General features: G+C 48.5%; 1 protein-coding gene across 1 annotated transcript in view; it reads left to right on the top strand.

Annotated features, from left to right (window-relative positions):
• RAB35 (RAB35, member RAS oncogene family) overlaps window positions 1-22,048 on the top strand; it is a 32,327-nt gene that overhangs the window by 7,913 nt on the left and 2,366 nt on the right. The window contains exons 2-5 of the mRNA XM_073673388.1: window positions 7,047-7,097; window positions 8,156-8,279; window positions 15,361-15,485; window positions 15,632-15,756. Coding sequence (XP_073529489.1) covers window positions 7,047-7,097; window positions 8,156-8,279; window positions 15,361-15,485; window positions 15,632-15,756 — 425 coding nt within the window. The remainder of the gene's footprint in view (window positions 1-7,046; window positions 7,098-8,155; window positions 8,280-15,360; window positions 15,486-15,631; window positions 15,757-22,048) is intronic.

The raw sequence follows: 22,048 nt of genomic DNA, 5'->3' as shown, positions 1-22,048 counted from the left end.
ACACTTTGGTCTCATCATATTTATGAACCTTTTTGTTCATCTTTTACAGTTTTTATATATATATTTATATTGCGATCATATCAGATACCAAACTTGTTTCTCGGAAAGGTCTAATTGGTTCCTGAATTCTACAGTAATTTGCTCCGGAAAATGCAGAAATGCTCCGGAAAATTTCTGCTTCATTTCTGCATCGTGGGTACATAGCCTAATACTAAAAAACTCCAGAGGAGATTAAATGTGTTTTTTATTTTGTTTTTTTTTTGCTACTAAGCCATTTTGATCTCAATGTGAGAAAGCTGCAATACAAAAAAAAAACAAAAACGCACGCTGGAGTGGTACTTCAACGCGATGTAAAATGAAGAGCACTAATCAAAATCCTTCTGCTTTAATGGTCTCTAAGGCTGTGTTCACACTCATCGGTCTTGATGTTGCCTTAAATCACAGTAGTCCTGTGCCACTGAGATCTTTCTCACTGTTTCTCTGCACAATTACTTAATCTTGCAGGAATACGGCTGTTTCCAATGCAGCCTTAGGGTATACGCACATGGGGCTAGTCTGCTTAGGAGCTGATCTTGTGGATTTTGTTGATTTTTGCATGGAAATTATGCAGGCTTGCGTCAGATTTCAAATCCACAATTCAGGTAAATTTCCACTGTGGATTTAATAAAATCTTGTGTACAATGCTGGTAAAGTAATGTACTGGAATAACTGGGTGGAAAACTAGCTGCTGCCCCATGTGCATATACCCCAAAAGCTCCATCAGCATCACATGATGTTCCAGAGAAGCCTTTGGCTTGTTCTGCATATATATACCTGTGTACACATGGACCGTGTACAGGTTAGAATCCTCAGTAAATTCCGAGTACAATAATAATATTAGGGTGTAAAAAAAAATGTTGAATGATTAAATCTGTCAGCAGGTTTTTGTTACCTCATCTGAGAGCAGCGTAATGTAGCAAAGAGACCCTGAATCCAATGATGTATCGCTTCGTTTACTGGGTGCAGCCTTTTGGACATAGTTTTTAGATTTATCAATGAAGCAGAGCTGTGGAAGCTAACCCCGCCCACGCCAGGCTCTGTGTACACAGTCTATAGACAGTGAGCTGCTCACCACTGCTAGCTCCTGGTGCTAAACAGGACAGAGCATTTTAACCCCTACCTCATATGCTGTCTTCACATTACATAGTAGAAACCTGCTGACAGATCCCTTTAAGTGTGACATTTGGAAGTGGTGAAGGACACCGGACCGATATTTGTGGTATTCAGCAGTAGTTTTGTTTCACTGAGGCCGGACTCCTCTATGTATAGTATTCATTTACTAATGTTAAGTCCCTGTTAGGAGGTGAGGCTGGCATATTGTATGTGGGCGATGTATATATTCTGCTACATACTGGAGCGCTGTGCCTCAGAGTGGTATCCTGTGTGTGGGCGTAGAACTGGCAAGTTGTATGTGGGGAAGGGTACAAAGTGGCAGACACTGCCAAATGCCTCGGCTGCCATACAGTATGAGGCTGGACGGCAGAGCTGTGTCACCATCTTCAGTAGACTTTATACTTAGAACAGGGGTGAGCAATATCTTGGCCGTACAAGAATACTTTAGAGCCATCAGTAGGTGCATTAGTTCCAGATTAAAGTAAGTGCATGACATATTGTTGTATATGGGCTTAAATGATTTTGACTTTCTTTGTACTGATATTGACTAGATGACTTTTTTTGTTAAAAATTGCATTAACCGTAGTACATTACATGTAAATGATTAATTTTGAGTGTGTACTGCTTTTTGATTGAATGATGCTTCTATAGTTGCCTAGTATTTTGCTAACTTTCTGCCTCGTAATAAAGGAATGATATTTTTATATACTCTAATGGAAATGCACTGGACTGCAGGGATGATGCCACTGTTACTAGAGAAGGTCAGAATGTCGCAGCAGAAGAAATGTGACGGACATGTAGGCGCAGGTGTAAGGCGGGCACCCAGCTCACTGCAGGTGTCCTGTCCGGGGCCTCCTTTTCCCTCTAGTGGTCACCACAGCGCTCTGCAGCTCACCACTCTTCCTATAGCATGTCTCCAACATTGCACCATTGCAGGCAGGAAGCTGCATGTTAGCAGTATGTTGGGCTTTGTTCACATCTGTACTCTATACAGGATATGTAATTGGAATATGATATACTGCGACCACAGAACATGAGGCTTTCAGAACTGCACACATTTTTTTAGGCAAATGTGGAAAAAATGCTGCTAAGAATTCTTTAAAAAGTAGAAGTGTTACTAGTTTACTTTTATCAATTAAAGAAGCACTCCTCCCATCAAAGTTTTTATCCTCATAATTTATTGGAATCATCATATTATACAGCACTGTGTACTTACAATTGCTCATTTTGCCTTTCTACCCAGCTAATTCTTCTCTTTACTCTGCTCCTGTAGAAACAGGAAGTCTCTTGTCCCTGCATTTATAATTCCCCTCTTCTACTACTGTTCCAGCTGCTCCCCCCTTCCCTTGCCATTGACTTCTACAGTGACCTTTGACTCATACAGGGAAAATGTACCTCCTGTTTCTACATAGAGCTTAGAATGATTCAGCTAGTCAGTTTTTAATCATGTGATGTCATAGACCTAATGGAAAAGAGAAGAATTAACTGGGTAGAAAGACAAAATGAGCAATTGTAAGTACACAGTGCTATATAATATGATGACTGCAATATATTAAGAGGATAAAACTTTGAGAGTGCTTCTTTAACAAAATGCAAGGTCAGTGCCAAAAAGCAAAATGTGACGACCTTATGCCTTTCAAAATAGTATAAATTCTTCTAGTCTCACAGTTTTTGAATGAACTCAGCAGAGAGGTTGTTCCAAACATCTTGAATAAATAACCACAGATCGTCTGTGGATGTAGGTTTGCATAATTCCTTCTGTTTTATCATGTAATCCTAGAGAGGCTCGATGATTGGCTCATCTTCGGGGCTCTGTGAACCATATTACCACTTCCAGGTTCCTTTACGCTGAAGATAGTTCTTAATGACATTGGTTGTATGTTTGAGGTCATTGTCCTGCTGGAGAATAAATTTGGAGCCAATTAGACGTTTCCGTGATGGTATTACATGATGGATAAGTATATGCTTGTACGTGGCTCAAAAAAATAAAGGGAACACTTAAACAGAATATAACTCCAAGTAAATCAAGCTTCTGTGAAATCAAACTGTCCACTTAGGAAGCAACACTGATTGACAATCAATTTCACATGCTGTTTTGCAAATGGAATAGACAATAGATGGAAATTATTGGCAATTCTCAAGACACCCTCAATAAAGGAGTGGTTCTGCAGGTGGGGACCACAGACCACATCTCAGTACCAATGTTTCTGGCTGATGTTTTGGTCACTTTTGAATGTTGGTTGTGCTTTCACACTCGTGGTAGCATGAAACGGACTCTACAATCCACTGAAGTTGCTCAGGTAGTGCAGCTCATCCAGGATGGCACGTCAATGCGAGCTGTGGCAAGAAGGTTTGCTGTGTCTGTCAGCGTAGAGTCCAGAGGCTGGAGACGCTACTAGGAGACGTGGAGGGGGCCATCGGAGGGCAACAACCCAGCAGCAGGACCTCTACCTGCACCTTTGTGCAAGGAGGAACAGGAGGATCACTGCCAGAGCCCAGCAAAATGACCTCCAGCAGGCCACAAATGTGCATGTGTCTGCACAAACGGTTAGAAACCGACTCCATGAGGGTGGTATGAGGGCCCGACATCCACAGATGGGGGTTGTGCTCACAGCCCAACACCGTGCAGGACGCTTGGCATTTGCCACAGAACACCAGGATTGGCAAAGTCGCCACTGGTGCCCTGTGCTCTTCACAGATGAAAGCAGGTTCACACTGAGCAGATGTGACAGAGTCTGGAGACGCCATGGAGAGCGATCTGCTTCCTGCAACATCCTTCAGCATGACCGGTTTGGCAGTGGGTCAGTAATGGTGTGGGGTGGCATTTCTTTGGAGGGCCGCACAGCCCTCCATGTGCTCGCCAGAGGTAGCCTGACTGCCATTAGGTACCGAGATGAGATCCTCAGACCCCTTGTGAGACCATATGCTGGCGCGGTTGGACCTGGGTTCCTCCTAATGCAGGACAATGCCAGACCTCATGTGGCTGGAGTGTGTCAGCAGTTCCTGCAAGATGAAGGCATTGAAGCTATGGACTGGCCCGCCCGTTCCCCAGACCTGAATCCGATTGAGCACATCTGGAACATCATGTCTCGCTCCATCCACCAACGTCACGTTGCACCACAGACTGTCCAGGAGTTGGCGGATGCTTTAGTCCAGGTCTGGGAGGAGATTCCACAGGAGACCATCCGCAACCTCATCAGGAGCATGCCCAGGTATTGTAGGGAGGTCATACAGGCACGTGGAGGCCACACACAATACTGAGCCTCATTTTGACTTGTTTTAAGGACATTACATCAAAGTTGGATCAGCCTGTAGTGTGTTTTTCCACTTTAATTTTGGGTGACTCCAAAACCAGGCCTCCATTGGTTAATGAATTTGATTTCCATTGATGATTTTTGTGTGATTTTGTTGTCAGCACATTCAACTTTGTACAGAACAAAGTATTCAATGAGAATATTTCATTCATTCAGATCTAGGATGGGTTATTTGAGTGTTCCCTTTATTTTTTTGAGCAGTGTATTTCTCAGCATTGAGGACACAATTTTGACCAAATCTCAAACTCCATTTGCTGAAATGCAGCCCCAAACTTGCTCTCCGGAGAACAAACTGCCTTGTGATACAGCCAAATATTTCAGATTTTGGTCAGTCCAGAACACCTTTTGCCATTTTTCATGTATAATTCAGTCACTTGGGCTTGTCGAAGGTGCGGCTTTTAGCTGTAATTTTTTCATGCGGCGACTTCTGGCCAGACTTCTCTGAACAGTAGATGTGTGTAGCGGATTCCCACTGCTTGCTGCTATTTCTTAGCTGATGCCACTGGTGTACATCTTCTGATTTCAATGAAAAGTAAGCATGATGTTTCTTTAGCTGATCACTGCATTTATGGTCCTCAACATTACCAATTTCTTGATGCTTCATCAAGAGTTTGAACAGCACATCCTGAAAAAACCTACTATGCTTTGAAATCTTTGTCTGGGAGAGAACCTTGCTGATGCAGTATAACTACCTCGTGTCTTGTTGCTGCGCTCAGTCTTGCCATGGTGTATATGATCTGTGACTTGAAACGGTCTTCCACAACCTCACTTTTGTAGCAGAGTTTGGCTGTTTTTAACCCAAATGTAAGCCACCTATACAACGGTTTCTGTTAATGACTATGTTTCATCCTTCATATGAAAACGTTGATTATCACCACCTACTTTTTTGGTATAATTACTCATACACCTGTCTAAAATCCTAAGAAGTGTCTTACTTTGTGAAAGTGTAGTTAGAAAAATTGAAGGAAAAGTGCGGTCACAACAAATGGTGATTTTAATTTAGATTTCTGTTTTGTTCATTCTCTTTGAATTTTGGTAATTGATAAAAATAAAGTAATAACACTTTTTTAAAAAACAAACAAAACACTTTGTACCATTTTTTTTGCACAGTACTATGTACAAGATATTGTGTGACTTGTAGAATAACTTCCGTTGTCTGTGCACCTAGTGTCTGCTACATACAGTCTACAGGATAATATATGACTGGTAGCATCTGATGTTCTGCAGTCATACGATCTTGTATACTATCCTGTGTATAACACTTGATGTAGCCAGGTTCAGTCCTGTGGAAGAATTTGTATTGTAATAGCAGCGCCCATTTTGTCCTAAAGCTTTAAAGGGAACCTGACAGGTCCCCCATGCCCTCCAACCCACCAGTATTTCTATACTCCTTTATAAATGCCCTGCCGGACAAGCCCTTTATCCTGGATGACACATTAATAGATGCTTAAAAAAAGTCTCTGCAGTCCGTCTTTAGTATGCGTATAATCTTATGACTAGTCAATGGGGAATTTGTTTCCCCAGACTATTCGTTCGACTCAGCATGTTATCACCCACAGTGTGACAATGTAATTATCAAAAGTTGGCATCTCGCGTATATGCGCGCAACTTTCTTACCTGTCATTGCGCTCCTGAAGTCAGGTATACGCTTCCCGGCTTCAGAGAGGCACTGCGCGTGTCCAAAACAAAAGAACTGACCTGACGTCAGAAGAAGAGCTTACAGCGAATTGACGATCTGATCTCCGGCTCCTCCATGGACGTCAGGCTTTTGCTTCGTTTACGGACATGCTCTGTGCGCCTCTGAAGTTGAGAAGCGTACACCCAGCTTCAGAGGAGCAATGATTTGCAGGGGCGCGATAACATACTGATTAGAACAATTAGTCTTGGGAAACAAATGCCCCATGGACTAGTCAAGAGTATTTTCATTTTAAAAATGGACTGTAACAGATACTTTATTTAAACATCTTTAATGTATCATCCAGGATAAAGGGCTTGTTGGGCAGGGCATATATAAAGGAATATACAAATGCTGGTGGGTTGGAGGGCATGGGGGACCTGTCAGGTTCCTTTTACGCTGATGAACTCACACTGACTGTATGACTTGTTTGCATGAAAGATCAAGCTGCTGCTACAGCTCACACTGAACTTCGCCAGAGACATGACTGTAAATAATTCATACATAATTCGGCACAGGACTGGTCCATAGGTGAATAACCTTCTGTCACCTCGATGTACAAACAGCAGGAGCACTACCCCAGTCTAATAAGCACCTGCTAGGTCTCCTGCTATGAGTAGCAGTGCTGTGTCCCACTCCCTGTTCTCAACACCTTGCTGTGGATCACCTGGTCTTGATGTATTCCAGTAACCGCAGCATGTACATGGCATATCGCCCATCCTCAGTGGACTGCGGCGATGTGCTGCCCCTGGTGATCCGTGCAGAAGTCTCGTTCATATAAGGCTCAAGGCTATTTTTAATGTAACCTGCACGTTAATGACTTCTGTACAGCCGTTACTGCGACCTGCCTGGGAGCATTCTGAGTTGGTTAAGTAACTGAGATAATTGCTTTTGTTTTGTCTTAGGTGTCGGGAAAAGTAGTTTACTCCTAAGGTTTGCTGATAATACCTTTTCAGGTATGTATAACCTTATATAATAGTCCTTATGCTGAGCACTTTACCTTCATGTCACCAATCTGTAGACACTGACCCTTGTGTATGGACATCCACGGCATGCTCATAATCTGCCATTTACTGTATTTTTTGGACTATAAGACGCACCTTACCATAAGACGTACCCCAGGTTTAGACAGCAGAAAATAGTAAAAAAATAAATAAATAAAATTCCTATTAATTTAAATTTCCCTGCCCGTATAAAGTGGAGGGGTCATTATCACGAATTTTAATGTACATGGGTAGAATAGGGAGGTAAAAAGTCTATTGTTACTGTCTCTCTGCAGTGTTATTCTCACAAACAGCTCTGCTACATGCATATACACACACTATACATTATCACATTCTGCAGTTCCTGATCTGGACTGCAACAGAAGAGCGTCTGAAGGACCTTCCACTTGGTTAAGTCAAGCACCTTTCATGTCATGTGATCAGTCACATGACCTGAAAGGTCCTGCAATTACTGTTGCAGAAGGTCCTTATGATGCTCAGCTCCTGCAGCCTCCATTCCTGTAGGTAAGCTTTCTCTCCTGCTCTGCACCAGTCACATAGATTAGTGCAGAGCAGGAGGGGAGACACCAGCTCTCTGTGATCGGGGAGGACGCGGTATCAACGTTCTGCTCCATCACAGGAAGCTGCCTCTGGACTATAAGACGCACACACTTTTTAACCAGAGTTTTTCTTGTTAAAAATGCGTCTTATAGTCCAAAAAATACTGTACTTTCCCATCATCTTATAACCAGCACAATGTATCCGTTTATTTTGTAATGCTGCGCTATACATCTCTCTGGTCTTTCTTCCGAAGTTGTAAAAAATCCCCCCAGAGCTGTGCCCTGTCTGCACGGCTTTATTTTGCATTTTTCTTTCCTGGTAAGGTCACTTTTGGAAAACTGGCACCTGATCGCTAAACTTGTGGCACTTTTATTTATGCTGTATACCCTAATAACTCACCATGTACTGAAAAGATATCAGGTCTAATGCAACCCTTTTGGAGCCACAAATTTCTTGCTTATCTTCTACAGGCAGCTACATCACAACTATCGGAGTTGATTTTAAAATCCGGACAGTTGAAATTAATGGGGAGAAAGTGAAGCTCCAGATTTGGGACACAGCGGGGCAGGAACGATTCCGGACTATAACATCAACGTAAGTATGAGCAAAGAATGGATTTTTTTTTTTTTCTGATCGATCAGCTTCTTAGGGCAGTTAATCCATACTCTGTGTCTATATATTTCCTGTTGTCTATATGGCAGTAACATATACTGTAGTGCAATACAGAGATGGGTTGTCGAGACTAAAGGCCCCATATACCTTAGATCAGGGTTCCCCAACTCCAGTCCTCAAGGCCCACCAACAGGGCATGTTTTCAGGATTTCCTTCGTATTGCACAGGTGATAATTCCATCACCTGAGCAACACTAAGGAAATCCTGAAAATATGACCTGTTGGTGGGCCTTGAGGACTGGAGTTGGGGAACCCTGCCTTAGATCAGTGGTCCCCAACCTTTTTTGCACCAGGGACCGGCTTGAAGCAAGATCATTTTTCCATGGCCCAGCAAGGAGGGGGTGGGGTGGGCGGGGCTTTGGTCATATGGGGGCGGGGTAATGGAGGGATTTGGAGTTTAGTGCATACTTATCATATAGTGTAGACCAGGTCCTCGCCAGGAGCCCCACATAATGTGCTGTGCCAGGAGCCGCATCACTGAGGCCCCATCACGCCCTGCAGCAGGACAGGGCAGCTGTCCTGACAGCTACTGTTCAGCTGCATTTACTTCATCCCAGGGGCGGACACAGACTGTAGTGGGCCCCTGTGCAAGAAATTTTTGGGGGCCCCCCCGCCCTTCATAAGGCAACAAAGTTATGTAAACATAACCCCCCCATGTGCATCTCTCACCCCCCCATGTGCAGCTCACCCCCGTGCATCTCTCATCCCCCTCCGTGCATCTCTCATCCCCCTCCGTGCATCTCTCATCCCCCTCCGTGCATCTCTCATCCCCCTCCGTGCATCTCTCATCCACCCCCCGTGCATCTCTCATCCCCCCCGTGCATCTCTCATCCACCCCCCGTGCATCTCTCATCCACCCCCCGTGCATCTCTCATCCACCCCCCGTGCATCTCTCATCCACCCCCCGTGCATCTCTCATCCACCCCCCGTGCATCTCTCATCCCCCCTGTGCATCTCTCATCCCCCCTGTGCATCTCTCATCCCCCCCGTGCATCTCTCATCCCCCCCGTGCATCTCTCATCCCCCCCGTGCATCTCTCATCCCCCCCGTGCATCTCTCATCCCCCCCGTGCATCTCTCATCCCCCCCGTGCATCTCTCATCCCCCCCGTGCATCTCTCATCCCCCCCGTGCATCTCTCACCCACCCCCCGTGCATCTCTCACCCACCCCCCGTGCATCTCTCACCCACCCCCCGTGCATCTCTCACCCACCCCCCGTGCATCTCTCACCCACCCCCCGTGCATCTCTCACCCACCCCCCGTGCATCTCTCACCCACCCCCCGTGCATCTCTCACCCACCCCCCGTGCATCTCTCACCCACCCCCCGTGCATCTCTCACCCACCCCCCGTGCATCTCTCACCCACCCCCCGTGCATCTCTCACCCACCCCCCGTGCATCTCTCACCCACCCCCCGTGCATCTCTCACCCACCCCCCGTGCATCTCTCACCCACCCCCCGTGCATCTCTCACCCACCCCCCGTGCATCTCTCACCCACCCCCCGTGCATCTCTCACCCACCCCCCGTGCATCTCTCACCCACCCCCCGTGCATCTCTCACCCACCCCCCGTGCATCTCTCACCCACCCCCCGTGCATCTCTCACCCACCCCCCGTGCATCTCTCACCCACCCCCCGTGCATCTCTCACCCACCCCCCGTGCATCTCTCACCCACCCCCCGTGCATCTCTCACCCACCCCCCGTGCATCTCTCACCCACCCCCCGTGCATCTCTCACCCACCCCCCGTGCATCTCTCACCCACCCCCCGTGCATCTCTCACCCACCCCCCGTGCATCTCTCACCCACCCCCCGTGCATCTCTCACCCACCCCCCGTGCATCTCTCACCCACCCCCCGTGCATCTCTCACCCACCCCCCGTGCATCTCTCACCCACCCCCCGTGCATCTCTCACCCACCCCCCGTGCATCTCTCACCCACCCCCCGTGCATCTCTCACCCACCCCCCGTGCATCTCTCACCCACCCCCCGTGCATCTCTCACCCACCCCCCGTGCATCTCTCACCCACCCCCCGTGCATCTCTCACCCACCCCCCGTGCATCTCTCACCCACCCCCCGTGCATCTCTCACCCACCCCCCGTGCATCTCTCACCCACCCCCCGTGCATCTCTCACCCACCCCCCGTGCATCTCTCACCCACCCCCCGTGCATCTCTCACCCACCCCCCGTGCATCTCTCACCCACCCCCCGTGCATCTCTCACCCACCCCCCGTGCATCTCTCACCCACCCCCCGTGCATCTCTCACCCACCCCCCGTGCATCTCTCACCCACCCCCCGTGCATCTCTCATCCACCCCCCGTGCATCTCTCATCCACCCCCCGTGCATCTCTCATCCACCCCCCGTGCATCTCTCATCCACCCCCCGTGCATCTCTCATCCACCCCCCGTGCATCTCTCATCCACCCCCCGTGCATCTCTCATCCACCCCCCGTGCATCTCTCACCCCCCCCGTGCATCTCTCACCCCCCCCCGTGCATCTCTCACCCCCCCCCGTGCATCTCTCACCCCCCCCCGTGCATCTCTCATCCCCCCCCCGTGCATCTCTCATCCACCCCCCGTGCATCTCTCATCCACCCCCCGTGCATCTCTCATCCACCCCCCGTGCATCTCTCATCCACCCCCCGTGCATCTCTCATCCACCCCCCGTGCATCTCTCATCCACCCCCCGTGCATCTCTCATCCACCCCCCGTGCATCTCTCATCCACCCCCCGTGCATCTCTCATCCACCCCCCGTGCATCTCTCATCCACCCCCCGTGCATCTCTCATCCACCCCCCGTGCATCTCTCATCCCCCCCCGTGCATCTCTCATCCCCCCCGTGCATCTCTCATCCCCCCCGTGCATCTCTCATCCCCCCCGTGCATCTCTCATCCCCCCCGTGCATCTCTCATCCCCCCCGTGCATCTCTCATCCCCCCCGTGCATCTCTCATCCCCCCGTGCATCTCTCATCCACCCCCCGTGCATCTCTCATCCACCCCCCGTGCATCTCTCATCCACCCCCCGTGCATCTCTCATCCACCCCCCGTGCATCTCTCATCCACCCCCCGTGCATCTCTCATCCACCCCCCGTGCATCTCTCATCCACCCCCCGTGCATCTCTCATCCACCCCCCGTGCATCTCTCATCCACCCCCCGTGCATCTCTCATCCCCCCCGTGCATCTCTCATCCCCCCCGTGCATCTCTCATCCCCCCCGTGCATCTCTCATCCCCCCCGTGCATCTCTCATCCCCCCCGTGCATCTCTCATCCCCCCCGTGCATCTCTCATCCCCCCCGTGCATCTCTCATCCCCCCCGTGCATCTCTCATCCCCCCCGTGCATCTCTCATCCCCCCCGTGCATCTCTCATCCCCCCCGTGCATCTCTCATCCCCCCCGTGCATCTCTCATCCCCCCCGTGCATCTCTCATCCCCCCCGTGCATCTCTCATCCCCCCCGTGCATCTCTCATCCCCCCCGTGCATCTCTCATCCCCCCCGTGCATCTCTCATCCCCCCCGTGCATCTCTCATCCCCCCCGTGCATCTCTCATCCCCCCCGTGCATCTCTCATCCCCCCCGTGCATCTCTCATCCCCCCCGTGCATCTCTCATCCCCCCCGTGCATCTCTCATCCCCCCCGTGCATCTCTCATCCCCCCCGTGCATCTCTCATCCCCCCCGTGCATCTCTCATCCCCCCCGTGCATCTCTCATCCCCCCCGTGCATCTCTCATCCCCCCCGTGCATCTCTCATCCCCCCCGTGCATCTCTCATCCCCCCCGTGCATCTCTCATCCCCCCCGTGCATCTCTCATCCCCCCCGTGCATCTCTCATCCCCCCCGTGCATCTCTCATCCCCCCCGTGCATCTCTCATCCCCCCCGTGCATCTCTCATCCCCCCCGTGCATCTCTCATCCCCCCCGTGCATCTCTCATCCCCCCCGTGCATCTCTCATCCCCCCCGTGCATCTCTCATCCCCCCCGTGCATCTCTCATCCCCCCCGTGCATCTCTCATCCCCCCCGTGCATCTCTCATCCCCCCCGTGCATCTCTCATCCCCCCCGTGCATCTCTCATCCCCCCCGTGCATCTCTCATCCCCCCCGTGCATCTCTCATCCCCCCCGTGCATCTCTCATCCCCCCCGTGCATCTCTCATCCCCCCCGTGCATCTCTCATCCCCCCCGTGCATCTCTCATCCCCCCCGTGCATCTCTCATCCCCCCCGTGCATCTCTCATCCCCCCCGTGCATCTCTCATCCCCCCCGTGCATCTCTCATCCCCCCCGTGCATCTCTCATCCCCCCCCGTGCATCTCTCATCCCCCCCGTGCATCTCTCATCCCCCCCGTGCATCTCTCATCCCCCCCGTGCATCTCTCATCCCCCCCGTGCATCTCTCATCCCCCCCGTGCATCTCTCATCCCCCCCGTGCATCTCTCATCCCCCCCGTGCATCTCTCATCCCCCCCGTGCATCTCTCATCCCCCCCGTGCATCTCTCATCCCCCCCGTGCATCTCTCATCCCCCCCGTGCATCTCTCATCCCCCCCGTGCATCTCTCATCCCCCCCGTGCATCTCTCATCCCCCCCGTGCATCTCTCATCCCCCCCGTGCATCTCTCATCCCCCCCGTGCATCTCTCATCCCCCCCGTGCATCTTTCCCCTCCCTCCCATGTGCATCTCTCATCTCTCCCCTCCCCCCATGTGCATCTCTCATCTCTCCCCTCCCCCCATGTGCATCTCTCATCTCTCCCCTCCCCCCATGTGCATCTCTCATCTCTCCCCTCCCCCCATGTGCATCTCTCATCTCTCCCCTCCCCCCATGTGCATCTCTCATCTCTCCCCTCCCCCCATGTGCATCTCCCATTCCCCCCACTCCTAGTTAATTGTATTTAAAAAAAAATAAAACTTGTTATACTTACCCCCATGCGATCCCTGCAGAATCCTGGCGTTCGTCCAAATCGCTGACACCAGGTTCTCCTGACTTCCGGCCATGTGACGGCGCCGTCACATGACCGGAAGTCAGGGGAATCATGAAGGTGCTGCCGCAGCAGCGCAGCGCTAAGATGTCCCGGACCCGGCGCTTAGCATGCGGCCGGGGGCCCCATGAGGAGAGAGACGCACAAGAGGGGGGCTCCGAGGGGGCTCCTACCGGCCGGGCCCCATACTGGAGTCAGGGCAGTCATGCCCTGATGGCGGCCCTGCTGGAGGCTGGAGGGGCCCCCTCTCCCCGCGGACCGGCTGAAAAACCCCAACGGCCCGGTCCTGGTCCGCGGACCGGCGGTTGGGGACCTCTGCCTTAGATGAAAGTCTATTGACCGTACAGTTCTTTTTCTCGGTTTCTTTCTGCAGTCTGGGTATTAACATCGACACTTTGCAGTTCCTTCTCTTGTATATTTTCCAGTTATGTATTGATTTCTGTGGTAGTCCACAATTTCCATAGGGACTGCCACTTAACATTTCACGATCTAATCATTAGCCTCAGAGTCATTAATAATACTATAATTTTTCTTGTATTTCTTGTTTGGTTACTGCAATAGTATCCAGAGAAAACAGAGGTATTGTCCTTTTTATTATCCAGGTAGTATAGTGCATCTAAGACCTATGCGCAATACTCGCTGGCGGTTAGACACTTGTTGGTAATTGTGTGTCTGGGAGAGTATTCCAGGAGGGCTACTTTAAAGATACAGATTTTGCATTAACCCCATCCTGACATCCGCGGTACATGTATGGAGCAGGCTCAGCTGAGCCCGCATCATTCAGGCCAGGTGCGATTTAGTTATACAGTCAGCATCTGAGTCTTAACAGCTGTCGCCAATGTCTGATGTTTAATGGTTTAGATGCCACTGTCAATCGGTGACATGATCTAGTGTGGGGGCTCTGTTATGATTACCATCATACGATGTGCTAATTGGTTGCAATGGCAGCCTGAGGCCCACAGAAGGGCCCCCATCACTGCCATCTTTGTTCTCCTATAAAACCGATTGACTGGGCTTTATAGGAGATTGCAAATTTCAATATAAACCACAGTACTGAAGTATTACAGTATATAATACAACTGATCAATTGACAGTTTCAGGTCTCCTAGGGGAACTTAAAAAATAAAGTAACAAAAATATTAAATATTTAAATTAAAAAAGTTTGTATCGCCCCTTTTTCCCAAATTTAAAAAATAAAGATATTGAGTTTTGCAACATCTGCAATAGTCTGATCTTTGAATCTAAAACAAGTTAACCAATATAATAAAACGAAGGAAAAAAAACTGCAAAAGAATTGCAGTTTTTCTTACCTCCCTTCTGCTAAAGACCATATTTAACAAAAATTGGTACCAATAAAAATGACCGCTCACCACACAAACAAATAAGCCCTGACACAAGACTTAGGAAAGAAAATGTATTGGCCCTCATCAGTGCAAAGTGTGAGAACTGATTTGGCTAGATGAGAGGCTCTGGACTGAGGTCTTAAGGGTAATGTTTCTCCTTGTGGAGAGTGACATACTGGCTCTGGCATGTCAAGGTAAGGAGGCTTATTCACAGTACAATGCTCCTCTGGGAAACTTAAAGGGAATCTGTCACCCCCCTGGGAGATATCAGACCTCTAATATGGGCATACAGGTTATAGAAAGTAAATCTATACCTACCTGTATGGCCCATAGTAGACGTTTTCCCCCAGACGCCAAGCCTGTGGAAAACAGATTGGATAAAAACACTTTTCTCTGCAATCAGACCTCCAATATGGGCCATACAGGTAGGTATAGATTACTTTTCTATACCCTGTATGCCCATAGTAGAGGTCTGATAACTCCAAAGTGGTGACAGATTCCCTTTAATATGCAAATTAACTCTTCAGAGAAGAAGAGGACTTGAACCCTATAGCGCCACCTATTGGAAGCAGCGAGTTAAAGTGAATGGAGACAGTGATGATGTCTGTAAAGCGCTGCAGAATATGATGGTGCTATATAAGAGTGTAAAAAACTAAATATAAACCCTTTTAACTTTTCCTTGTAATGGTTTCTTGCAGATACTACAGAGGGACACATGGTGTCATTGTTGTTTATGACGTTACCAGTGCCGAGTCTTTTGTAAATGTAAAAAGGTGGTTACATGAAATAAACCAGAACTGTGATGACGTGTGCCGGATATTAGGTGAGACTTTTTTTCTCCCTGATGTAACATAAGGTGGTGTTACTAATTTCTAAATGTGATTTGATATGCAAATTGCCTCTTCAAAGAAAAAGAGGACTTGTACTCTATAGCGCCACCTAATTTTTATTTTTGTTTTCTTTTTAAAGTGGGAAATAAAAATGATGACCCTGAGCGGAAAGTGGTGGAAACAGAAGACGCCTATAAATTTGCTGGGCAGATGGATATTCGGCTGTTTGAGACCAGCGCCAAAGAAAATCTCAACGTTGAGGAGGTGAATCCTCAAAAGACGTAGAAGTAACATGTATTGATCATGTCTGCCATTGCAGGTTTTAGTCAATTAGTTTTTTTTTTTTTAAGGTTGAAGGAAGACTAAGTCCATCTAGTTCAACCCATAGCCTAACATGGGTTGATCAATGCTTTTAATTGGCTGTTTTAGGAAGGATAAATTTAGAAATATTGGGTGTCTTTTATACATATTCACCTCTTCAGAGCCAGGCTAGTGTTCGTTTTTGCACTTTTGCTTCCGCCCTCATTATGCAAATGAGCGGCCGCAATTTTTTTTTCACATGCGGACTTTTCTTATAGATGTTAGTCTATGGGGAAAGTCAACATATGGACCCGCAAGAGAAATTGACATGCTGCGGGTCTGAAATATGCGCCGCATGTCAGTTTCCGCGGGTGATCCCTAAGCGTATGTGCCCACAATCAGGAAATGCTACGGGTTTGAAGCTGCGTGTTTATGCAGCATCAAACCCGCAGCGGCCAGATGTTACAGCATAGTGGATGGATTTCTAGAAATCCCATGTCTACCATGCGTCTCTGTGCACCTGCGGATCACCCGCAACTAGTGTTGAGCGATACCTTCCGATATCAGGAAATATCGTATCGGATTGGATCAGGCCGATACCCAAAAAGTATCGGATATCGCCGATTCCGATACCGGAAACCAATGCAAGTCAATGGGACACAAATATCGGAATGAAAATAAACCCTTTCTTTCCTTGTAGGTTAATTCTACATGAAGTAAAACAACTAAGAATAATGTAGAATGACATGAAAAGCCGGCAATTCATCAGCGGCATTCACCGGTACCCGACAATTTACAACAGAAAGAATAGAGCTTCACACATAGATTAGATAGATAGAAACATGTCAGTCACATATATATGAAGTACAGTGACAGTGTTGCTTACTGTACTTGTCATTTAGTGTAAAGGATTTATTAAAAAAAATATTAGTGTTTTCGTGCACCGTCTCTTTAAAAAAGCCGGCCGGCAATTCAGCAGCGGTACCCGACAATTTATAACAGACAGAATAGAGCTTCACACATAGATTAGATAGATAGAAACATGTCAGTCACATATATATGAAGTACAGTGACAGTGTTGCTTACTGTACTTGTCATTTAGTGTAAAGGATTTATTTAAAAAAATAATAGTGTTTTCATGCACCGTCTCTTTAAGAAAGCCGGCCGGCAATTCAGCATCTGTACCCGACAATTTATAACAGAAAGAATAGAGAATCACACATAGATTAGATAGAAACATGTCAGTCACATATATCTGAAGTACAGTGACAGTGTTGCTTACTGTACTTGTCATTTAGTGTTAAAATAAAGGATTGTTAAAATAAAGGATTTATTTTAAAAAAAATTGGCGTGGGGTTCCCCTTAATTTTAGGCTCTAGCGGAGGTTAAGCAGACAGCTGGGGCAAATGTTTGAAGCCTGGGAAGGGGGTAATACCCACGGAGCTTCCCAGGCTACTAATATCAGCCCCCAGCTGAATACCTAGCCTTTACTAGCTATTAAAATGGGGGAACCCCCCCAAAAAAATGACGTGGGGTCCCCCCTAATTTAATAGCTAGCAAAGGCTAGGCAGACAGCTGGGGGCTGATATTAATAGCCCAGGAAGGGAGCCATGAATATTGGCCCCCTCCCAGGCTAGAAACACCAGCCGTCAGCCGCCCCAGAAATGGCGCATCCATAGGATGCGCCAATTCTGGCACTTAGCCTCGCTCTTCCACGCTGCCCTGGTGCGGTGGCAGGGGGTAATAGGGTTGGGGTTGATGTCAGCTTATAATGCCAGCTGACATCAAGCCCAGGTTAGTAATGGAGAGGCGTCTATAAGACACCCCCATTAATAACCCCATAGTCAAAGTTAAAAGAAAACACAAACACCCAGAATAAAGTCCTTTAATTGAAATAAAGACACAATTCTTTATTGTTCTAAATTAAACCATACATACCATCACGCCCATTCCAGCTGAAGCCAACGATCTCCTGCAATAAAAGTAAAATAATAAAGCAACCTCATCCTTACCTTTCCATGGTTCCCAGGACAGCTTCAGCTCTGCTACATCGAGATGACAGGCTGGACCGCAGCAGAACGCTGCCATCCAGCCTGTCATCCCGCAGACACTGAGAAGCGCAGGCATGCTTGCGCTCCTCAGTGTCTCGCCGTGACGGCATCCAGATGAGCCGAGGTCATGTCCAATGAACTCAGCTCACCTCATGCACGTCACTGACAGCGTGGGAAAATTCTCCTGCACTCAGCGCTTCAGCGTGAGAATTTTCCCACGCTGTCAGTGACGTGCATGAGGTGCGCCGAGTTCATTGGACATGACCTCACCTCATGCACGTCACTGACAGCGTGGGAAAATTCTCACGCTGAAGCGCTGAGTGCAGGAGAATTCTCCCACGCTGTCAGTGACGTACATGAGGTGAGCCGAGTTCATTGTCGGCTCATCTGGATGCCGTCACAGCCAGACACTGAGGAGTGGAAGTATGCCTGCGCTTCTCAGTGTCTGCGGGATGACAGGCTGGATGGCAGCGTTCTGCTGCGGTCCAGCCTGTCATCTCGATGTAGCAGAGCTGGAGCCGTCGTGGGAGCCATGGAAAGGTAAGGATGAGGTTGCTTTATTATTTTTATTTTATTGCAGGAGATCGTTGGCTTCAGCTGGAATGGGCGTGACGGTAAGTATGGTTTAATTTAGAACAATAAAGAATTGTGTCTTTATTTCAATTAAAGGACTTTTTTCTGCGTGTTTGTGTTTTTTTTAAATACTTTACTAGAAATTCATGGTGGTCATGTCTAATATTGGCGTGACCCCATGAATTTCGGGCTTAGGGCCAGCTGATAATGCCAAGCTGGCCTTAACCCCTTTATTACCCAGTGAGCCACCGCACCAGGGCCCTGGATGAGTTGGGTACAGCGCCAGAAGATGGCGCTTCTATGAACGCGCCATTTTCCGGGGTGGCTGCGGACTGCAATTTGCAGCGGGTGGGGCCCAGAAAGCTTGGGCCTCCCTGCGCTGCGGATTCCAGCCCCCAGCTGCCTTGTTGTACCTGGCTGGACACAAAAATAGGGCGAAGCCCCACGTATTTTTTTTTTAATTATTTCATGAAATTCATGGAATAATTAAGAAAAAAAGGGCTTCCCTATATTGTTGTGTCCGGCTAGGTACAAATAGGCAGCTGGTGGTTGGGGGCAGCCCATTCCTGCCTGCTGTACCTGACTGGACACAAATATAGGGCGAAGCCCCACATAATTTTTTTTTAATTATTTCATGAATTTCCTGAAATAATTTAAAAAAAATTGACGTGGGGCTTTGCACTATATTTGGGTCCAGCCAGGTACAGCAGGCAGGAACGGGCTGCCCCCAACCACCAGCTGCCAATTTGTACCTGGCCGGACACAACAATATAGGGAAGCCCTTTTTTTCTTAATTATTCCATGAATTTCATGAAATAATTAAAAAAAAAAAAAAAAACGTGGAGCTTCTCCCTATTTTTGTGTCCAGCCAGGTACAACTAGGCAGCCGGGGGATGGAATCTGCAGCGCAGGGAGACCCAAGCTTTCTGCCCCCCGCTGAAAATTGCAGTCCGCAGCCGCCCCGGAAAATGGCGCGTTCATAGAAGCTGGATGCTGTACCTGGCTGGCATACAAAAATATGGCGAAGCCCACGTCAAAAGTTTTGGGAAAAATTAATTCAAAAATAAATAATAATTTAGGGACTGCATCTTTATTAACTCCTCAAATGTCATTTAGTGTTAAAATAATGGATTTATTTTAAAAAAAAATAGCGTTGGATCCCCCATAATTTTAGTCTCTAGCGGAGGTTAAGCAGACGGCTGGGGCAGATGTTTGAAGCCTGGGAAGGGGGTAAAACCCACGGAGCTTCCCAGGCTACTAATATCAGCCCCCAGCTGAATACCTAGCCTTTACTAGCTATTAAAATGGGGGACCCCCCCCAAAAAAATGACGTGGGGTCCCCCCTATTTTAATAGCTAGCAAAGGCTAGGCAGACAGCTGGGGGCTGATATTAATAGCCCAGGAAGGGTGCCATGAATATTGGCCCCCTCCCAGGCTAGAAACACCAGTCGTCAGCCGCCCCAGAAATGGCGCATCCATAGGATGCGCCAATTCTGGCACTTAGCCTCGCTCTTCCACGCTGCCCTGGTGCGGTGGCAGGGGGTAATAGTGGTGGGGTTCATGTCAGCGCCAGCTGCCATGAAGTCCAGGTTAGTAATGATGGGCGTCTATAAGACACCCCCATTCCTAACCTACAAAGTGTTAAAAAGAAAAAACACACTACACCCAGAAAAAAATAATTTATTTGAAATAAAACACACAATTTTATTTAATTCTTAGTTTACTAAAAATAATAGTTACCTGTCCACGTTCCTGCGCTGATCTCCCATGCACAGCTGTCACATCTGGAGATGGTGACAGCTGTGCATGGCTGCTGTAAGCTCACGCTGCCGGGAACACGTCCGCTCCCGGCAGCGGGAGCCCCTGACTGAGGTCACCGGAGTGCTTTCAGTCAGCGCAGCTCCGGAGACCTCGTTTACGGCAGTGCTGTACCGTGGGAATTTCTCACGATACAGCAGGGCCGTAAAGCAGCTAACCGGAGCACCGCTGCCTTAACTCTGGTGAACCCTTACGGCCCCGTCATTCTAGCGGCGGCAGCGGTTCAGAGCGGTCACATTCTATGTGGCTGCTCTGAACTGGAGATCTTCGTGGGACACTCGTGGACTGCTACGGAGGGGTAAGGATAAGGTTGTGGTTTATTATTTTATATTTTATTACAGGAGATCGATGGCTTCGGGGAATTAGGTGTCTTGGTGAGTATAGGTGTAGTTTTTTATTTTTTACTTTATTTTAGGTGGCGATCGGCGGGGACAGGTAATGTATGAACTAATTTCTTTTAGGTAACCACTGGCCACCAATGACATGTATTTAACATTTATTGGGGACACAGTAGGGCAATTTAAATAGCAGGATCAGTCTGATGGGAACTACTGCTCCCATCGAGCTGATCCTGCTGGCAGGAGTGGACGGGGGACAGACATAGGCCGATGGGAGTAGTAGTGTCACATCGGCCTATGTCTGCCTGCACGCGCACACACCCGCACACATCCGCACACATCGCACAGACACCGCGCACACCCGCACAAACATCGAGCACACACACCCCGCGCACACACCCCGCGCACACACCCCGCGCACACACCCCGCGCACACACCCCGCGCACACACCCCGCACACACACCCCGCACACACACTAATCATGACGGGTCTGGGAGGTGAGGCTGACCTGTGCGGCCGTGGGAAAGTTCATGTGAGTTCATGCAGTCAAGCATGAACTCACATGAACCCTCTGAGGGCACCGCGGCTAATTCAAATGAACAGCTGATCGGCATCAGCTGATACCTCAGCTGTTCATTTGAAATAACCGGCGGGAAAGCGCAGCACAGAACGGGAAAGCCGGCGGTGAAGTCTTTTCACTGCCGGCTTCCCCGCCCGGGTCCTTCGCTCCCCGCTCCTTGGAGCTGCGCTCCCCGCCCGGTCCTAACTTACTATCGGGATGGGAGGTGGTGGGAGGCTGCGGGGAAGCAGTATGGGGCTGTGTGATTGTTTAAAAGCCGGCGGCTTTATACCGCCCGCCGGCTTTTAAACAATCAGGAGAATTCTCCCCCGCTGGGATGGCATTCTGATGACAGGCTGGATCGCGCTGCCATCCAACTTGTCATCCATCACAGACACTGCAGAGCGCAGGCATTATGGGAACTTCCGATTCCGGTATCCGATATTGTAAAAGTATCGGAATTAAGTATCGGAATTCCGATACCGCGAATATCGGCCGATACCCGATATTACAGTATCGGAATGCTCAACACTACCCGCAACATGTTTCATCTTTCAGACCCGCAGCATGTCAATTTTTCTTGCGGGTCCGCATGTGGACTTTCCTCATAGATTAACATCATCAGTGAGGGAAGTCTGCATGTGAAAAAAAAAATTGCAGCCGCTCATTTCCATAATAAGGGCGGAAGGGCCATTCTGCAGCGTCTGGGCCGCAGCGGCTCCTGATCGTGGGCACATAGCCTAACTTTTACTTTTTTTAGTTTTAGTTTTTTTACTTTTAGTTTGTTTTTTTTGTATTTAATTTTTTTTAAATATAATTATTTTTTACTTTATCTTTTAGTCCCCATAGGTGACCTGAACTTGTGATTGTCCGACACACAATATTGCAGTATATACTGTAAATCAGTCTATTATGA

The sequence above is a fragment of the Phyllobates terribilis genome, unplaced genomic scaffold (genome assembly GCF_046119375.1).
Source record: "Phyllobates terribilis strain yellow unplaced genomic scaffold, ASM4611937v1 Scaffold_1__5_contigs__length_1240528914, whole genome shotgun sequence".
Taxonomy (NCBI): Eukaryota; Metazoa; Chordata; class Amphibia; order Anura; family Dendrobatidae; genus Phyllobates; species Phyllobates terribilis.
Note: the sequence above shows the minus strand (reverse complement) of the source record. Positions and strands in the feature narration are given on the sequence as shown.